The 16,739-nt window shown below is 36.4% G+C and overlaps 1 protein-coding gene across 7 annotated transcripts in view; it reads left to right on the top strand.

The window, feature by feature from the left end:
- Dock3 (dedicator of cytokinesis 3) overlaps positions 1 to 16,739 on the top strand; it is a 405,059-nt gene that overhangs the window by 245,902 nt on the left and 142,418 nt on the right. For all 7 annotated transcript variants that reach the window (XM_026779352.1, XM_026779351.1, XM_013346561.2 and 4 more), the window contains exons 10-12: positions 1,451 to 1,532; positions 6,988 to 7,048; positions 8,248 to 8,395. In XM_026779352.1, the coding sequence (XP_026635153.1) occupies positions 1,451 to 1,532; positions 6,988 to 7,048; positions 8,248 to 8,395 (291 nt within the window). The remainder of the gene's footprint in view (positions 1 to 1,450; positions 1,533 to 6,987; positions 7,049 to 8,247; positions 8,396 to 16,739) is intronic.

Below are 16,739 nucleotides of genomic sequence, written 5' to 3'. Positions count from 1 at the left end.
TAGTGACAGTGTCCTTTGCTTTACAGAAGCTTCTCAGTTTTAGTAGGTCCCATTTATTCAATGTTGCCCTTAATGTCTGTGCTGCTGGGATTATATATAGGGAAAATTTTGTCCTTAGTTAAGGTGATTCTCTATGGCCTTGACTGAAACAGTATCTCATTGTACTTTTCTTCTGTGTTGTTGTTTGTCCCTATGTTTCTCTGTTGTTAGTTTTTCTTTTGCCTATTTCTTGAATCTCAGTACCTTTAGGATTCTGATCAAAGCTTCTTCTCGTTCTACATGAATTCCATTCTTAATCTCATTTACTCCTTCAAATGAAGAATGTCAACTTTATATCTGACCTAAATCTTTTGAGATTTGGTTATGCACATCTCACTATCTACAAGGGCTAAAAAGTATCTTGTATATATCTTGTTCACATTTGTATTCCCATGTTTGTTTAGCACATAGAGCATCATAGAAAATTCTATTTACTTGGTGAACAAACAAATATATAAAAAGCTAGGATGCATCTTATTATTCTAAGTGTAATATTTTCATATCATTCTTTTGTTAATCTCAAAGACATTTAATGAGTGTAACTGGGCATATAAAGAACATTTCCTTTATGATAACCTAGATTTTTCACTGTAGCTTAGTGTTACTGTTACAGTTGGCAAGGAGCCTGGGGGGTGGGGGGCAGGAAGGAGATGTTGAGCTGGGATGGGAAGATTAGAGAGCAAGGGAATATTTTTCCAAATATTTCAAATACTGTTTCTGATGTGTTTTAGTCTGTAATTTCTTACAAGAATGGTCTGTATGAATTGAGAATAAAATATTTAGTGTCTGTTAAATTCTCATTCCAGCAAGAAGGAAATTTTTTTTTTTTTGGTTTTTTTTCGAGACAGGGTTTCTCTGTGGTTTTGGAGCCTGTCCTGGAACTAGCTCTGTAGACCAGGCTGGTCTTGAACTCACAGAGATCCGCCTGCCTCTGCCTCCCGAGTGCTGGGATTTTTGGTAAAGTTTGAAAAACGGTATATAGTAGTTAAAGTCCTCAGATAATTCCCTGGAGTTATATATGTAGAAAGATATAAACTGAATAACTTCCTTTAGGTCTAGTATTATACATATTTTTACAATTATCTGTTCATATTAGAGATTATATTTGCTACAATAGGTGTAGAGTTGGACTCCAACTTCAAGGAGACTTATGGAGGAGTATAAGCTCATTGCTACTTTCAAGGAACTCACACTTGAGAGAGACTAGACACAGCCACAACTAATCAATAAACAACAACATATATGCATTGCAAATTGTTTGGCACAACAAGTAAGGTATTTTACCAGTGCGTGTGGTTTTAATCCTTGCCTATCACAATAAGCTGTTTCATAAGCCTTTAGGGATTTTTCTGTATATGCCTTTTTAATTTGTTTCATTACATTTTCTGTCTCTCTCTTTCCTACATTTCAGTGAACGGTTTCTGGTGAGACTGAACAAGAATGGTGGACCAAGGAACCCAGAGAAGATAGAACGAATGTGTGCCCTTTTTACAGTATGTGCAAATACTCTTTCCCCTTTGTGTGCCAACTTTAATCAAGGGCCTGCTGTGTAAATATTGTCACTCTGGAAACAAACATCTATTCTTATCTCCCACCTCCACTGGTGAGAATAGGAATTGATTTATGTTTCCATCAAGTTTTAATAAAATACTTGTAGAGACCTTTAGTTAGCAGTGGTCTTTAATTGAAATTTTATTTAAAATATCAGGTACCTAATGTAGATTTTATATGTTATTTCATATAAAATCTCTGATGTCCAAGGCATCCACCAGACTTATAGTTTAGGAGCCATCTAGTAAGTTCATGTAAACTAACCTGTCCTCTTTATAATACCAAATGGAGGAATTTTTCTACTCTCGTCTGTACTTTACACTTTTCTAAATAACTATGTTATTGCTCTTGGTCTCCACTCATGAAGCCATCATCTCATCTCAGAAGGCTTGGCAAATCTGCTTATTAAAAATTAGATCTCGTAATTCTACAATGCCCTTGTGTTATCCAAATCAACTTTATTTATTTCTACTAAGTAACAACTATCCACCTTTATTTAATTAATTTATTGAAGAAAAACAAGACTATATCACAATTTAAAGCTCTTGGATCCTTGTGAATGCTTTGACCTATTTCAGTGATAGTTAAGATATATCAAATTCATTGGCTAGGCATAGTTTGCTTATGTCTGTTACAACTAGCTAGTTAGGAGGCAGATGCTGGAGGATTAGCAAGATGCTAGCAAAAACAAAATAGAGCAAAACAGAAATCCTCATGAGCTTACGAAGGTGTGATAGTTCCACAGTGTTCTTGGCCTTGCATGTGTCCCATGACTGGTAGGTGGAGAGCTATCTTAAAGTTGATTTGATGCCTCTTAAGGGAAAATAGTATTTATCTGAAGATCTGATATGTGACTTTATTGGAGAGCTAAAATTATGTTTCTTCACCTGACTTCAGATCATTTACTACAATTTAATCTGTCAAAATGTCAGATGATGGTACTACAGAATAAGAAACTGCTCTCAGTGGAATAGCTCTCACTGAAAATGTTCTCTATGTAGAAAAGAATGCTTCAGCTGTATAGGAAGGTTTTCAAACCTAGCTAAGCTCAAATAATATTTTGTCCATGACTGAGCTCATCATTGAAACCTCGGGAGATAATGTAAGAAGAAAGAATAGGAAAAGCAACCCCGTGGCAATTATTGAGGGAATTAAATTAAAATGGCTAATCTAGAAAGAACAGTGTACTCTATTCAACACCAAACAGAAGAAATAATCGAGATTACAGGGAAGGGGATTTATGTGAGCAGAGAGTTTTGAAGTGAGAGTGCCTGACCAACGTCATTTTTAAAGCAGAAAGAGGATGTCTTAGTTAGAAAGAGGCTTTTCTAGATTTTGATATCCTCCTTATTTTCTACTAAAACAAGAGAAATTGTTAGTGACTGTTGTTTAGATTTGAAAGAGCTAAGTGTATAAGTAAGCTATTGAATTCTTAGATATGAATGCTCTTAAAAAATAAACTCAATTATGAAGACGTTTGAATGTAATTATAGTAAGTCAAAATTTTATTTAGCACTTTATTTATATATCTGAGTCCAGAGGCCAAAGCTGAAGCATCACCTGTGTAAATAAAAGTGTGTGTAATACTCATGGTGTGCCCCTCTCTGCCACAGTGGGAAGGCACAAGCTGTTAGTGTGCTACTGGGTGGTTCCCTTTGTACTACAGCCCTGGACTTTTTAAAGTTTCCCAGCTTTATTGGAGGAGTATCTACAAGGTTTTAAATAATAATTTTTATAAATTCCTTGAGAATTTTGTACATTTTTTTTATTATACTCATCCCCTTTCTTGAACTCCTCCATATTCATGCCCTTTCCATCCTCTCCCAACTTTGTTCCTCATTAAAAAAATTGAGTCCAATTTGTACTGCCTAATATACTCTTGGTTATGTGGCAGTCCACTGGAGCACTGTTGATAATGATGCTAGACATTTTGAAGTACAGGTTAACTAACACTAGTTTAGCTATGTAGATGGAACTATATTATTTGAAAATGTACCAAACCTTCAGGAAATATATAAACTTTAAGAATGAGCATAAAATACTTGAAATTTTTTTTTTTTTTTTGGTTTTTCGAGACAGGGTTTCTCTGTAGCTTTGGAGCCTGTCCTGGCACTAGCTCTTGTAGACCAGGCTGGTCTCGAACTCACAGAGATCTGCCTGCCTCTGCCTCCCGAGTGCTGGGATTAAAGGCGTGCGCCACCACGGCCCGGCTGAAAATTTTTTTTTTCAATTTCTATTATTTATTGTATATCTTTTTTTTTGTCTTTCAAAAGCAGGATTTTTATGTGTAACAGTCCTGGCTAACTTGAAACTCACTCTATAGACCAAGCTGGCCTCAAACTCATAGAGATCTATTTGCCTCTGCCTCCCAAGTGCTGGGATTAAACGCATGCACCACCACCACTTGGCTATTGTATAACTCATTACAGTGTTAACTTGAAAATATTTAAAATTTAATTTTTATTTTTATTAAACTTCTTTTAGATTTATATTATGTGTGTGGGTGTTTTTCACAATACATATGTGAACCATGTGCGAGCCTAGTGCCTGTGGAGATTAGAAGAAAGCATTTGATTCCCTGGAACTGGAGTTTCTTATGTTTGTAAGTCACTGTGTAAATGCTGGGAACTTAACTCTGTTCTTTGTAACACAAATTCCACTGAACCATCTCTCCATCCCCTAAAATTCCATTTTAAAATTAGAGAAATGCACAAAATGGAGTTCAGTTCATCCATTCAATATTAAAAAATAACTTTTATGTAAAAGTTTATCTTTGTGATGCCAGAGATACTATTTTTTTAAATAAATTTTTGTAACTTATTTCATTGTTGCTATTTTCTAAGAACCTGGCAATATATTGTGACCATTTAGGATCCAGAAGTACAGTTTCACCTTTCTGTATTACCTTTTAATGTCTCCCTGGTTTTTTTATTCAGAGTTACTCAGCAGGACAGAGCTGGGACTAGAGTAAGATAAGCAACACACAGGATGTCAAGAGTGAGAGCCTCCTTACATTTTGTACCTTAGGTTACTTCCTTGCTTCCCCTTGATTGTAGTCCAATAAAAGGGTATAAATCAAGGAACATGGTGACTCTGCATTTATGAGCTAACTCAAAATCATAGCTACTCTTTTTTTCTGTCCTTATTAAAAGAGACATGCATGTGAAACCAAGCGAAATATGAAAGATGAACAGAAAATGGAGCTGATGGACCCTTTCATAGAAGTGAAAATAGGAAAACCTGTCTCATGAAAAAAAGGTCACACCATCAGGCACCACTAAATCACCATAATGACAGAGCAACCTGCAAGTGGATAACCTCATGACAAATCTGAAACTTCATAGACGATGGATGGATGGATGGATAGTATATATGAAATATATATGGAAGTTTTTCTATTCCTGGTGTAATGTTCTAAATAAAAAAATAGCAAGTGTGTTACTTTACAATGGATTCTAAATATAAATATGTTAAAACAGATTTTTGTAACTTTTCAGCTTGAAAGTTTATGATTTGGGATTATATTTGTTTACTTAAAAGAATCTTTTTAAATTTTCCAATAAAATTATTTTTAGGGCAGGTAAGATGGCTCTATGTTGCCAAGCCTGATGACCTGAGTTTGATTCTAGTTCCCACATGGTGGAGAAAACTGATTTGTGTAAGTTGTCCTCTGACCTCCATATGCATGACATGACACACGGGCACCTTTTCATAAATAATGGAAAAACAAGATAAAACATTTTCAGTCTTATAACTTGGTACAGATAATAACAATAAATATCTAAATTTAGAACCAAATCTTTTATCAAGATTTCACTAAGACCAAATTAATCTCATTTGTAGGAAATATGGCAAGTGTGTAATAATGATTTGTGGACAGTGGGATGAATATAAAGTTAGTACAGAATAAAATTTTAATGTATTCATCATTAATGAGATTTTAATGTTTTGCTACTTTTTTATTGCACTGAACATTTATTTCTTGCATTATAAAATGTCTTTGCATGCTGACAGAATAACCATGGGTGAAAACAATATGCATTCCTTTCTGAAACTTTTGTAGATTAGGTGATCTAAATGAGAGCTAGAAGAATACTATCAATAAAATAAAATTTCAAAGGAATATAATATTCAAGTTTTCATTATCTATTTCAACAGTTTTTATTTTAATAAAAGTCTTATGCAATGTATTTTGAATATATTTTCCCTCCTCTAGACATCCTCAAGATCCTCCCAACCTTGCTACCCACCCAGCTCACATTCTTTCCCTCTCAAAAAAAAAAGAGACAGAAGAAAAATTAAAAAAACAATAATACAAATATAATGAACCAAAAATCCTCTCTCTACACACACACACAGAGTCTATTTTGTGTTGGGCAGCTACTACTGGGTATGGGACCTGCTCTGGAGGGTGGTTGTATACACAGTGATGCTCCAGTGAAGTAAACTGATTTTCTCTTCTCTAGCAGGTTTCAGCTGCAAATAGTTTCTTAGTTCAAAGTGAAACTTCATGTCCACTTCCCCTTCTGTGATTTTGTATGGTTTGAACCTATGCAGGTTTCGTAGGTATTGTTGTAGTCTTTGTCAGTTCTATTGTGTTTAGAAAATACTGTTTTCTTGGAGTCATCTACCATGCCTGGCTCTTACAATCTTTCCTTCTTCTCTTTGGCGCAGATCCCTGAGCCTTGATGTGAAGGGCTTGATGTCCCTGTTAGGACTGAGTCCTCCAAAGTATCTCATTCTTTGCATACTGTTCAGTTGTGGGTCTCTGTGTCAGTTCCCATCTTCTGCAAGAAGAAACTTCTCTGATGAGGGTTGAGAAAGGCATTGATCTATGGGCATAGCAGTATGTCATTAGGAATAATTTTATTGCTGTGTTCCTTTAGTATAATAATAGTAATAGGTTTTCCCCCTAGAATCCACGACTTTTCTAGTCTCAGGTTCCTGGTCATTTGAACACTGTCTGGTGTGAAATATATCTCATGAAATGTGTCTTAAATTCAATCATAAAGTAGTTTATTACTCCTAACATTTGTGCCCCTATTGTACCAATTTATCTTGCAGGCAGCTTTCTGTTTTACATCATAGGTTTTGTACTTGGTTGATATTGGTGATTACTTTTTTCCTCCAGCATCATGAGGTAGTCAGTAGGGGTTAAACTTCTAGCTGAGCACCAGTTCAGGCTTTCATTGTTGAATGACAAAGTAGTATTTTTAGTAATAGGGCCTCTCCACTGTATAAATCTTATTGTATGTATTAAATGTTATGTTCTCTAATCTCCCTTCTCCCCCTTTAATATATATTAAAAGGAAACTGCTATGAAGTTCAAATGAAATGAAATTTATCATTTTCTGTGCATTATTTGCCTAGATTTATTTATTCTTTTTCTTTTCTTAGGATCTGAGCAGCAAAGACATGAAGAGAGATTTATACATAGTGGCCCATGTGATCCGAATAGGTATTGTTCACTTCAGCTGTTCTCATGATTAATACTGGTCAAACTTAGGAAAAGTATACATCTGAACTTTACCGGGATTGGAGTCTAGCCTCTTTTTTTGGTTTGCTGTGGTTTGCTTTGCTTTGCCTTTAATCTCAGCCGCTGCAGTAGCTGGGTTTGATGCAAATAAATACATGTTTTCCCTATTTCAAATCTTCTGTTCCCTCTTTGAATTCGGGCCCAATTTTTTTTATTTTAAGTGGTCTGATTTTTTTTTAATATTCTCCCTGTAACATTGCCTGCTTCTGTATGTGTTTTTTTTTTCCTCCAGAGTTCTTACAGAGTTACTAGAATGCCAATTGAACAAGTGTTACATGCCCCTTGCTTTAGTTTCTTTCCGAAACTATGCAATCGTGCCATTTCCCACAAAATTAGAGTTAATGTTGCCAGTGCAGAAGATAAGTAGCTTCTCATTTCTACTCAAACTGAGATGAAAGAAAGTGACCTTGCACTGCTGTTCCATTGTTTTATTGGCCATACATATTTCAGGTTTGGGTGATAGAACTAAGTCTTCTTTCATAGTTTAAATTCTAGAATATAGTGTATAATTTTGTCAAAAATATGTTTAATTCTTTGATAATATAACAGCTATTTTGCCTTACTTCATAAAGCATCTGTTGAAATCACATTTTTTGCAAGAGCTTTATCACTGTTGGCACAGCCTTGCTCTCTCTGAGGAATAAGCAGCAATCCATAGTTCGTGATTTCTCTCACTCCCACAATGGTTCATCAGCATCTCTGGCATTAGAATTTGGTTAGAAGAACTTCTAGTTGAGAACCTTTATACCTATGAATATATGGTTTATAAGAGCAGCTAAAAATACTGAACTTTTATTAGTAGTATAGCCATCAAGTTTAAATCTTATCAGTTCACTGACTTTTTTTTAAAGAAATTCATCAAGTCATTCTTATTTTCATTTGATTAATAAATGTACTGTTGGGATTAATTGACCAAATGTGACACAGAAAAAGGACTTTGGCCAGAGGCTGATTTGGTGTTCTTCCTTACAGATATCCTTAGATGACTCACTTTAGCTCTTTATTCGTCTTTGGGAATCTTTTAGGACCTGTAGCTCTGGTGTCACTGGCTGATAATTAGAAGGTACTAGAGAAGAGTGTTGGCGTTCTCTGCCTAATTGGTGTTTTCTGCGATCCCCAAGGTCGAATGCTCCTGAATGACTCCAAAAAGGGTCCTGCTCACCTGCACTACAGGCGACCGTATGGCTGTGCGGTTCTAAGCATTTTGGATGTTCTGCAGTCACTTACAGAATTAAAAGAAGAAAAGGATTTTGTTCTTAAAGTTTACACGTGAGTAAAAATACATGTCAGAAATAATGATAGTTTGTAACATGCCCTGAGAGCAGCGGTTCTCAAGCCTTATCAACATAGAGTAACCGTAATTCAGTATAAGGAGAGTTAGTGGAAAAGCAGATTTTGATCTAAGGCTTTAAAGTCTCAGGCATTTTTATTTTTAATAAATTTCTTAGGTACTAAAACATCTGAATTTGGAGCCTTCTAAGGTAAAGTAAAGTCTGGTAGTAGACATTTCTTGTTCATACCTATAATAGTAATTTTCTCTGTAGAATAAGCCAATTTGATATTTTCAGAAAAACTAACAATATAATTTCTCATTTATCCTAAATACAAAATTCTATATTCAGTATATATCCAACAATTACTGTTGCTAAGCTAGCCAAGAATGCGGTTTACTTAAAAGAATTATGAGTCAGGTTATAATGTATTGAAGAAAAGCCAAAAGTTTTGAGGATCCAAGATCTTGTTCTTTTCTGCTACCACATATGGCATGGCATGGAGCTATTTTTGGTATTCTTCAACCAGGGGATATGCCTTATAGATTCATTCCATCTCCTCATGGCCCTTACTCAACAGTAGTAAAGAGAAAAGGAATTAAAAAGGGAAACTAGAACATGGGTGTATAATCTCTCTTTGCTTATGGGGAATCCAGAAATATATAGAGTTCTTAAAAATGATTAGTGGTGAATTTAGCAAGCTTTTGCTTTATTAATAATAAGGAAGTTTTTGAGACAGTCAGTAATCCCAGCTGGGCTAGAACTCACTGTGTGTCGCATGCTGGCCTCTAGCTCATGATGATCCTCCTGTTTAAACTTCCTGTACACTGGGACTGCAATCATGAGTGACCGTGCCCAGCTTTAATGAGTTTTTAAAATAAGTGTATATCTGATAAAAGTTAATATTTATCTTATTTTATATGTATTAATGTTTTATCTAAGTATACCATAGTATGCCTGAGTGTTTCCAGAAGTCAGGAGAGGTCTTTGAAGCCCCTGAAATTGGAGTTATGAATGTTTGTAAGCCACCATATGGGTGCTGAGAATCAAACCCAGGTCCTCTGCAAGAATACCCAGTGCTCTTAACTGAAAGCCCTATTTCTGATAATTTTCTAAAGAAACAAGTTCTCTGTTAACTTTAACATAGTATCATTTTCCCAAATTAAGTCAAATACTGTCAATCATTTTGTTAATATAGTTTTACCATAATATTGTATTATATTTTCCTGCATTATGTGTTCTGTCAGGCTCTGATATGGAATTAATTCAATTTATAATTACACTTAACTCGGGACTTTCTTTAATCAAGTACATTTAATGAATTTCAAAATAAAAGTCTAAACATATTTATTAAATATTTTTCTTCACCTCTGTTTGATTAAGTTGTGGAATTGATGAGGTGAAAATATTTCTTGAAGTAGTAGTCGTTTACAACGAAAAGATTATCTTGCTTCCTCCTTAGTGCATGAGTCAGAGTTTCTAAAAATACTGAGTTTCTTTTGGGATGAGTGGTAGAACCTACTTCTTCATATGCTTTCCTTTCAAAAGGAGTAAACAGAAATCCAAGATCATAGTTCTCATCATCTTATTCCATTATATTCTATCCAATGGCAAAGGGATGAAGGATAGTACAAAAGATGGTATATCTGTGTGTAGCAGCTAGTCCTTGCTTTAGTGCAAAATCTCATTGCAGATAAGGAACTTCTTGCACTGCTTCAGTTCTGAAATCTTGGTAGGCATCTTATTTGCCTAATTGCCTCTAAAACAACAGCTTTTAGTACCAGTGTTCCACTTTGCAAGAAATGGGATCCATGCATAGTATTTTCTTAGCTCCTTCCTTCAGGCTGTGTCAGTTCTAAAATGCCAAAGAAAGTTAGTGTTTATAGAAAGGAAGAGCTGTTTTTCCTTTGGAAGGAGTGACAAGGTTTAAATGTAAGATGGCTTTTCTACTTGACTAGGCTACAAGACTTTCAAAAAAATTCTCAAATGTAGGTTTGTGAAGTTGATTTTTTTCATGCAGTTTGGACTTCTTCCAGGATTAGTAACTTAAATCCATAGCATCTCATTAAACCCAACTGTCAGAAGCTGTATTTTTCAGTACCTTTCAGGTGATGTGTTTGTCGGTTCAAATAAATTGTAAACCTTAATTTTCTACTAATAGTGCTTTAACTTTTGCTAGGAAAGAATTTTCTAAGTATGAAAGCCTGTCCTACAGACTTAATCAGTAATTGATTCCAGTACCACAACTCTCCCAAAAATTAAAGTTTGGCTATATAGATGTTTAACCTTATTTAGTTACACAATGTATACATGTATGGCTATGTTACACAGAACCCCATTAATACATGTAATTTTTATGTTTTATGTATCTTACATATTTTTTGTAAAGACAATAGTCTTGGAGTTTGTATTGCTGTGAAGAGACACCATTATCAGGGGAACTCTTTTTTTTTTTTTCCATTTGTTTTTATTCCCAATTCAAATGGGCAGGGGAAGAAGTAACAAAAGACTTTATTAACATGCTACAAAGGACAACTCAAATAGTTAACCACTTTACATTTTGAGACATCAAATCATTAGCATTTTGTTGTTTAGGCAGTTGTAGTTTAGGTAGTGAAACTGCCTTAGACCAGTGTCCTGGACACAGTCTCTCCCCAGGTAACCTCATAGTTACAACAGAAGGAGCAGAAGTACATTTGCATATCTTGACCACCTGTCAGAACTAAATGGACCTACTTGTTTTTTTTTAATTTTTTATTGAGAGAAAAAAAGTATCCGCCTCCTCCCAGTCTCCCATTTCCCTCCCCCTCCTTCCGCTCTTCTTCCCCTCCCCCCACTCCTCTCCCCCTCCCTCTCCAGTTCAAAGAGCAGTCAGGGTTCCCTGCCCTGTGGAAAGTCCAAGGTCCTCCCCGCTCCGTCCATGTCTGGGAAGGTGAACATCCAAACTGGCTAGGCTCCCACAAAGCCAGAACATGAAGTAGGATCAAAACCTCGTGCCATTGTCCTTATAAAGGAAAATATTTAGTTGGAGTGGCTCACTTATAGTTCAGAGGTTTAGTCCATTTTCATCATGGCAGGAAGCAAGGCAGCATGCACACAGATGTGGTGCCAGAGCTAGAATATTCCCATCTTGATCCAAAGGCAATAGGAAGTGAACATGTTATCTGGGGAAAAGGCAGAGACAGTGTACTGGGTATCACCTCTGCTTCCATCTCTCCACTGTTAAAGAAAACCACGTTTTTACTTTCTCTACAGGAACACCTACAGTAACTCTAGGTGTGAGTTACTGATAAACATGGTTATAATTATATTCATATTTCATATAGTATGTAGTGAAATACATAATGAAGCTCTCATTGCATTGACTTATATGCACATAATGTTTGCCTAAAGTCAACTTACTAGAAACAGAAAGAATACTAAAACAGTGCAAAGATTATTTTGCATCTCTTAACAGAGAAGATAATCTGTATGGAGAGAATCTGATATTTAAGAGATATGAATAAGTTTGATATAACAGATAATAGTAGCATCATCAGACATACACTATGACCTTTGTTATCTTTCTTTTACAGAAAGAAAAGGAACAGATGAAGGAACTGAGAGTTTCTATATTAAAAAAACCTGAATAATATGTAAAATAATTTAAATTTTTCATAAAAAGTTTATTTCAAGGCTTGGAATGTAGCTTAATTGATAGGGTGCGTGTCTTTCATGCATAAGGACTTGGGTTTAATTCCCACTTCCACAATATAAGTGGGGAGATAATCTTCCATGTATCTTCTATCAGCTATTCCTAAGGACCTTGTTTAGATGCATGCACTGAGCCTCTCAATCTGCCAGACCAAAGCAAAGCCTAGATGCCTCCTGTAATCTTTGTACCCTTACTTCCAACTTTTCTCCATGTTCTTGTATGCCCCTTGTTATCCTAGAAGTACACGAATTTATACTGATTCATTTCTAATACACACACACACACATATATGTGTGTGTAATTTTTCCTCTTATTTATGCTTCTGCTTATCTCCCTGTACTATAATGACAGAATACAGCTCAAGGATGGAAATTGTATTAATTATGTTCATGTGTAGTTTCCTCATGTGATAGATGTGCTTCCAAAAGAAGAATTTATACTGAAATTCTACAAACTATTGTATTTTTTTATACTGAGACCACCTATACGTTTAAAAATAGGTTATAAGTATTATTTGATAGAGATATTGTTGATACTGTTTTATCCTTTATGATCTTGACTTAATTACTTAAGTTCTCTGAGCCTCCATTTATGACTTTTAAAATAGAACTATGTTTTCCTGCCTCATACAATTCTGTATATCTTCATGTTTCAGTATATTCATGTTGCTTAAGATGATGCCTATGCTCACAGAATTGAGGTTTTGTGATTTTAATTTCCTAAAACAATTAGTCGAAATGGTTTTGGTTTCTCTTTTTCAAAGAGAAACATATTCGTGGGACCTGTATTTGAAAATACACTCCAGATGCTTCAGCATTAGGTTGTTTGTTTGTTTGGTGCATGCGGATGTGAAGACCAGAGTTTGACCTTAGTGTTATTTTTGGGGGAGCCCTTTACCTTGTTTTGAGGTAGGGTTTCTCACTGGGATTTGGGCTCACTGATGGACTAAGCTGACTAGCTGATGAACCCCCTTTCTTTGCCTCCCCAGAACTAAGATTACAAGTGTAAGGATTCACACCACACCTGGCTTTTTATGTTGATTCAGGGATTGAATTTGGGACTTCACTGGCTTGCTATCTCCTCAGCCTAGATTTGATGTTGTGTTTTGTTTGGTTTGGTTTCTAGACAGGGTTTCTCTGTAACTTTGGAGCCTGTCCTGGAACTAGCTCTTGTAGACCAGGCTGGCCTTAAACTCACAAAGATCCACCTGCCTCTGCCTCCCTAATTCTGGGCTTAAAAGCATGCATTATCACTGCCCAGCCTTGATTTGATGTTTGATTGCCTACTATTTTCCTGGCTCTCATAGATGTTTGAAATTATTGTATCTTGATCAAAGTAATCATGGGAGGTGTATATTATTGTTGCCATTTTTATAGATGACTAAATTGATATTAATTGGTCATATTGATATTATTGACTAAATTGATATTAATTGGTCATATTAATTGTGAGTTATACAGCAAAAGTTCATAGAGCTAGGATTTGAACCTAACTCTTCATACTCCATTCTCTCAGTACATTTTCTTTTTTCATGTTTCAAGTATACATTTGTTATGTTGGCAAGAACTTGTATTTAGAAGTTCAATGATACATACTCATGAAACAGCTGTGTTTCTTTGAGCTTCTATGAGCCTCAATTCTTTCCTTGTAAGGTGGAGATCACGGAATCTGTTTTAGAAGACTAATGAGTAAATCTTCTAAGATAATGCCCATGAAATAACCAACCACCACAGGTGACATTTGACTGTTTTCTACATTCAGGCACTTTGGTAAACATTTGGCATGCACTGGTGATCCTCTGAAGTTCCTAGTTCCTTGTCTAGCACAGAAGGCATGCTCTGCTAATGGTAGTTTCTCATGAATTTTAGCTTAGCAGAAGGGTTTGGTTTGATCATGCACTTCCTGGAAGCCTCTCCACCTGGAACCACCCACATTTCTCATGAAGCATGGCATTAGATATGTGAGAAGAGGGAGATTCTAACATAAACAACAACAAAACCAGCACAGTTTATTCCTTATGAGATTTTAAACATATATTTTAGTTGAGACATAGAAATGTGTTTGTGGTCTAAACAGTTCCCATCTGGACAGTAGAGGACAGATATGTCTCATGAGATCTCATCTAAAATCAATTAGATTTGTCAATCTGTATATGATTACTCGGAATTTTTACAGGAATTTGTGGTTTGTTTTGTTTTTATCCTTCTAATTTTCTCTTTCTTCTTTTGCACTAAAAGAAAAGTCATCATGAGCTAATGATCAGTATCGATGATGTTCCTAAATATGTAGGTTACTGCCTATATTCTAACATAAAGTCTTCAACTAAATAAACAAAATTAAGTAGACCCTAGAGATAAATACATAAAATTTTAGTCAGTGTTAAAAGCAATTAAGTCAAGCCTTGACCAAAATTTAATAGCTACAATTAAAAGAGGCAGGGAAAATAAGAATACGGACTTACATCGGGCAGACAATCACCTTGAAGCCTAATGTGAGAGTGGGGCTCTGCAAACCTGTTCTGCTCTCTCCCTAGTCTGCCTTTGAGACTGCCCAGACCTGTGTTTGAACTCATGTTCTTTTAAATGGGCATGGTAATATATACCATATTATTCTCTTAATTTTGGAAATTAACACAGCAGTTATTGACCTTTCATAGGTACTTCTTCTTTAAATGCAAACTTACAGATCTTTTTATTATTATTAAATTCATTTTAAAACAATCTTTTTATTTTACATACCTATCCCATTTCCCACTCCTTTGGCTCTTCTCCTCTTCCTGTTCCTTCCACCTTTCCCTGATCCCAGTCCTCCCATCCACTCCTCAGAGAGGGTAAGGCTTCCCATGGGGAGTCAACAAAGTCTGATATATCACTTTAAGGCAGGACTAAGGCCCTTGCCTCTATTTGGGCTGAGCAAGGTATCCCTCCAGAATGAATGGGCTCCAAAAATCCAGTTCAAGCACTAGGGATAAATCTCGGTCCCATTGCCAATGGCCTCAAGCCACATAATTCCCATGTACATTCAGAGGGCCTAGTATATGTCTATGAAGATTCTCCCACTATCAATCCAGAGTCAGTGAGCTCTCATCAGCTCAAGTCAGCTGTTTTGCGGGTATTCCCATTATGGTCATGACCCCTTTGCTAATATTATCACTCCTCCTCTCTTGGTCTGGTCTCCAGAAGCTCAGCTTAGTGCTTAACTGGATCTCTGCATCTGCTTCCATCAGTTGCTGGATTAAGGTTTTATGATGACAGTTAAGGTAGTCATCAACCTGATTATAGGGGACGGCCAGTTCAGGCACACTCCCCACTTTTGCTTAGGGTCTTAGCTGGGGTCTTTCTTGTGGATTCCTGAGAATTTTCCCAGTGTCAGTTTTCTCGCTAGCTCCAGTATGGCTCCCTTAATCAAGATATTTCTTTCCTTGCTCTCCCTCTCTGTCTTTTTTTACATCTTAACCATCCTGTTCCCTCATATTCTCCTGTTCCCTCCACTTCTCCCCTCTCCTTCCCCTTATAAACCCCCCCCCCAATTTTCTCAGGAGATCTTGTCTAATTCCCCTTCCCAAGAGAATCCATGTATGTCTCTCTTAGGGTCCTCCTTGTTACCTAGCCTCTCCAGGGTAATGGACTATATGCTAGTTGTAGCACGATTAGTGAAAACCCAGAGACAGAAATTGGGGTTCAGTCTGAAAATTAGAAAGGCAAAATAGCCAGCCACTGGCTCTTACCTCTGCCCCAGTCCAAAATAGCAATCCTGCCTCCAGGAATCTTACAGTGAGACTGTGTGAGAGCTATCTCCTTCTGTATTATATTCTTCTTTAGTGATAGGAATAAAGGCCTGCACCACTACCACCCAGTTTCTATGGCAAATGACCATGGCTCCTGGGATTAAAGGTGTGTGTCACTAGTGCCTGGTCTGTAAGGCAATTAAAGTAGCTGTTTTACACTCTGAACTTCAGGCAAGCTTTATTTATTTAAATACAAATGAAATATCACTACATCTGGTTACCCTTTGCTTTACATCTAGTATTCACTTATGAGTGAGTACAAAACACAAAAACAAAAACAAAAAAGCAGCCGGGCTGTGGTGGTACACACCTTTAATCCCAGAATTTGGGAGACAGAGACAGGCAGATCTCCATGAGTTTGAGGCCAGCTGGTCTACTAAGTGAGTTCCAGGACAGACACCAAGGCTACAGAGAAACCCTGTCTTGAAAAACAAAACAAACAAACAAAACAAAAAGAGTGAGTAAAGACCATGTTTGTCTTTCTAGGTCTGGGTTACCTCACTCAGGTTTTGTTGGGTTTTTTTTCTAGTTCCATCCATTTGCCTACAGATTTCAAGATGTCAGTTGTTTTTTTACTGCTGAACAGTACTCCATTGTGCAAATATACCACATTTTCTTTATTCATTTTTCAGATAAGGGGCACTTAGGTTGTGTCCAGGTTCTGGCTACTATAAATAATGCTGTTATGAACACAGTCGAGCCGGGCGGTGGTGGCGCACGCCTTTAATCCCAGCACTTGGGAGGCAGAGGCAGGCGGATCTATATGAGTTCGAGACCAGCCTGGTCTACAAAGGGAGTTCCAGGACAAGCTCCAAAAACCACAGAGAAACCCTGTCTCGAAAAAACCAAAAAAAAAAAAAA

This window comes from Microtus ochrogaster, chromosome 5, assembly GCF_000317375.1.
Source record: "Microtus ochrogaster isolate Prairie Vole_2 chromosome 5, MicOch1.0, whole genome shotgun sequence".
NCBI lineage: Eukaryota > Metazoa > Chordata > Mammalia > Rodentia > Cricetidae > Microtus > Microtus ochrogaster.
The sequence above is the reverse complement of the archived record's forward strand: the minus strand, read 5'-3'. Positions and strand labels throughout refer to the sequence as shown.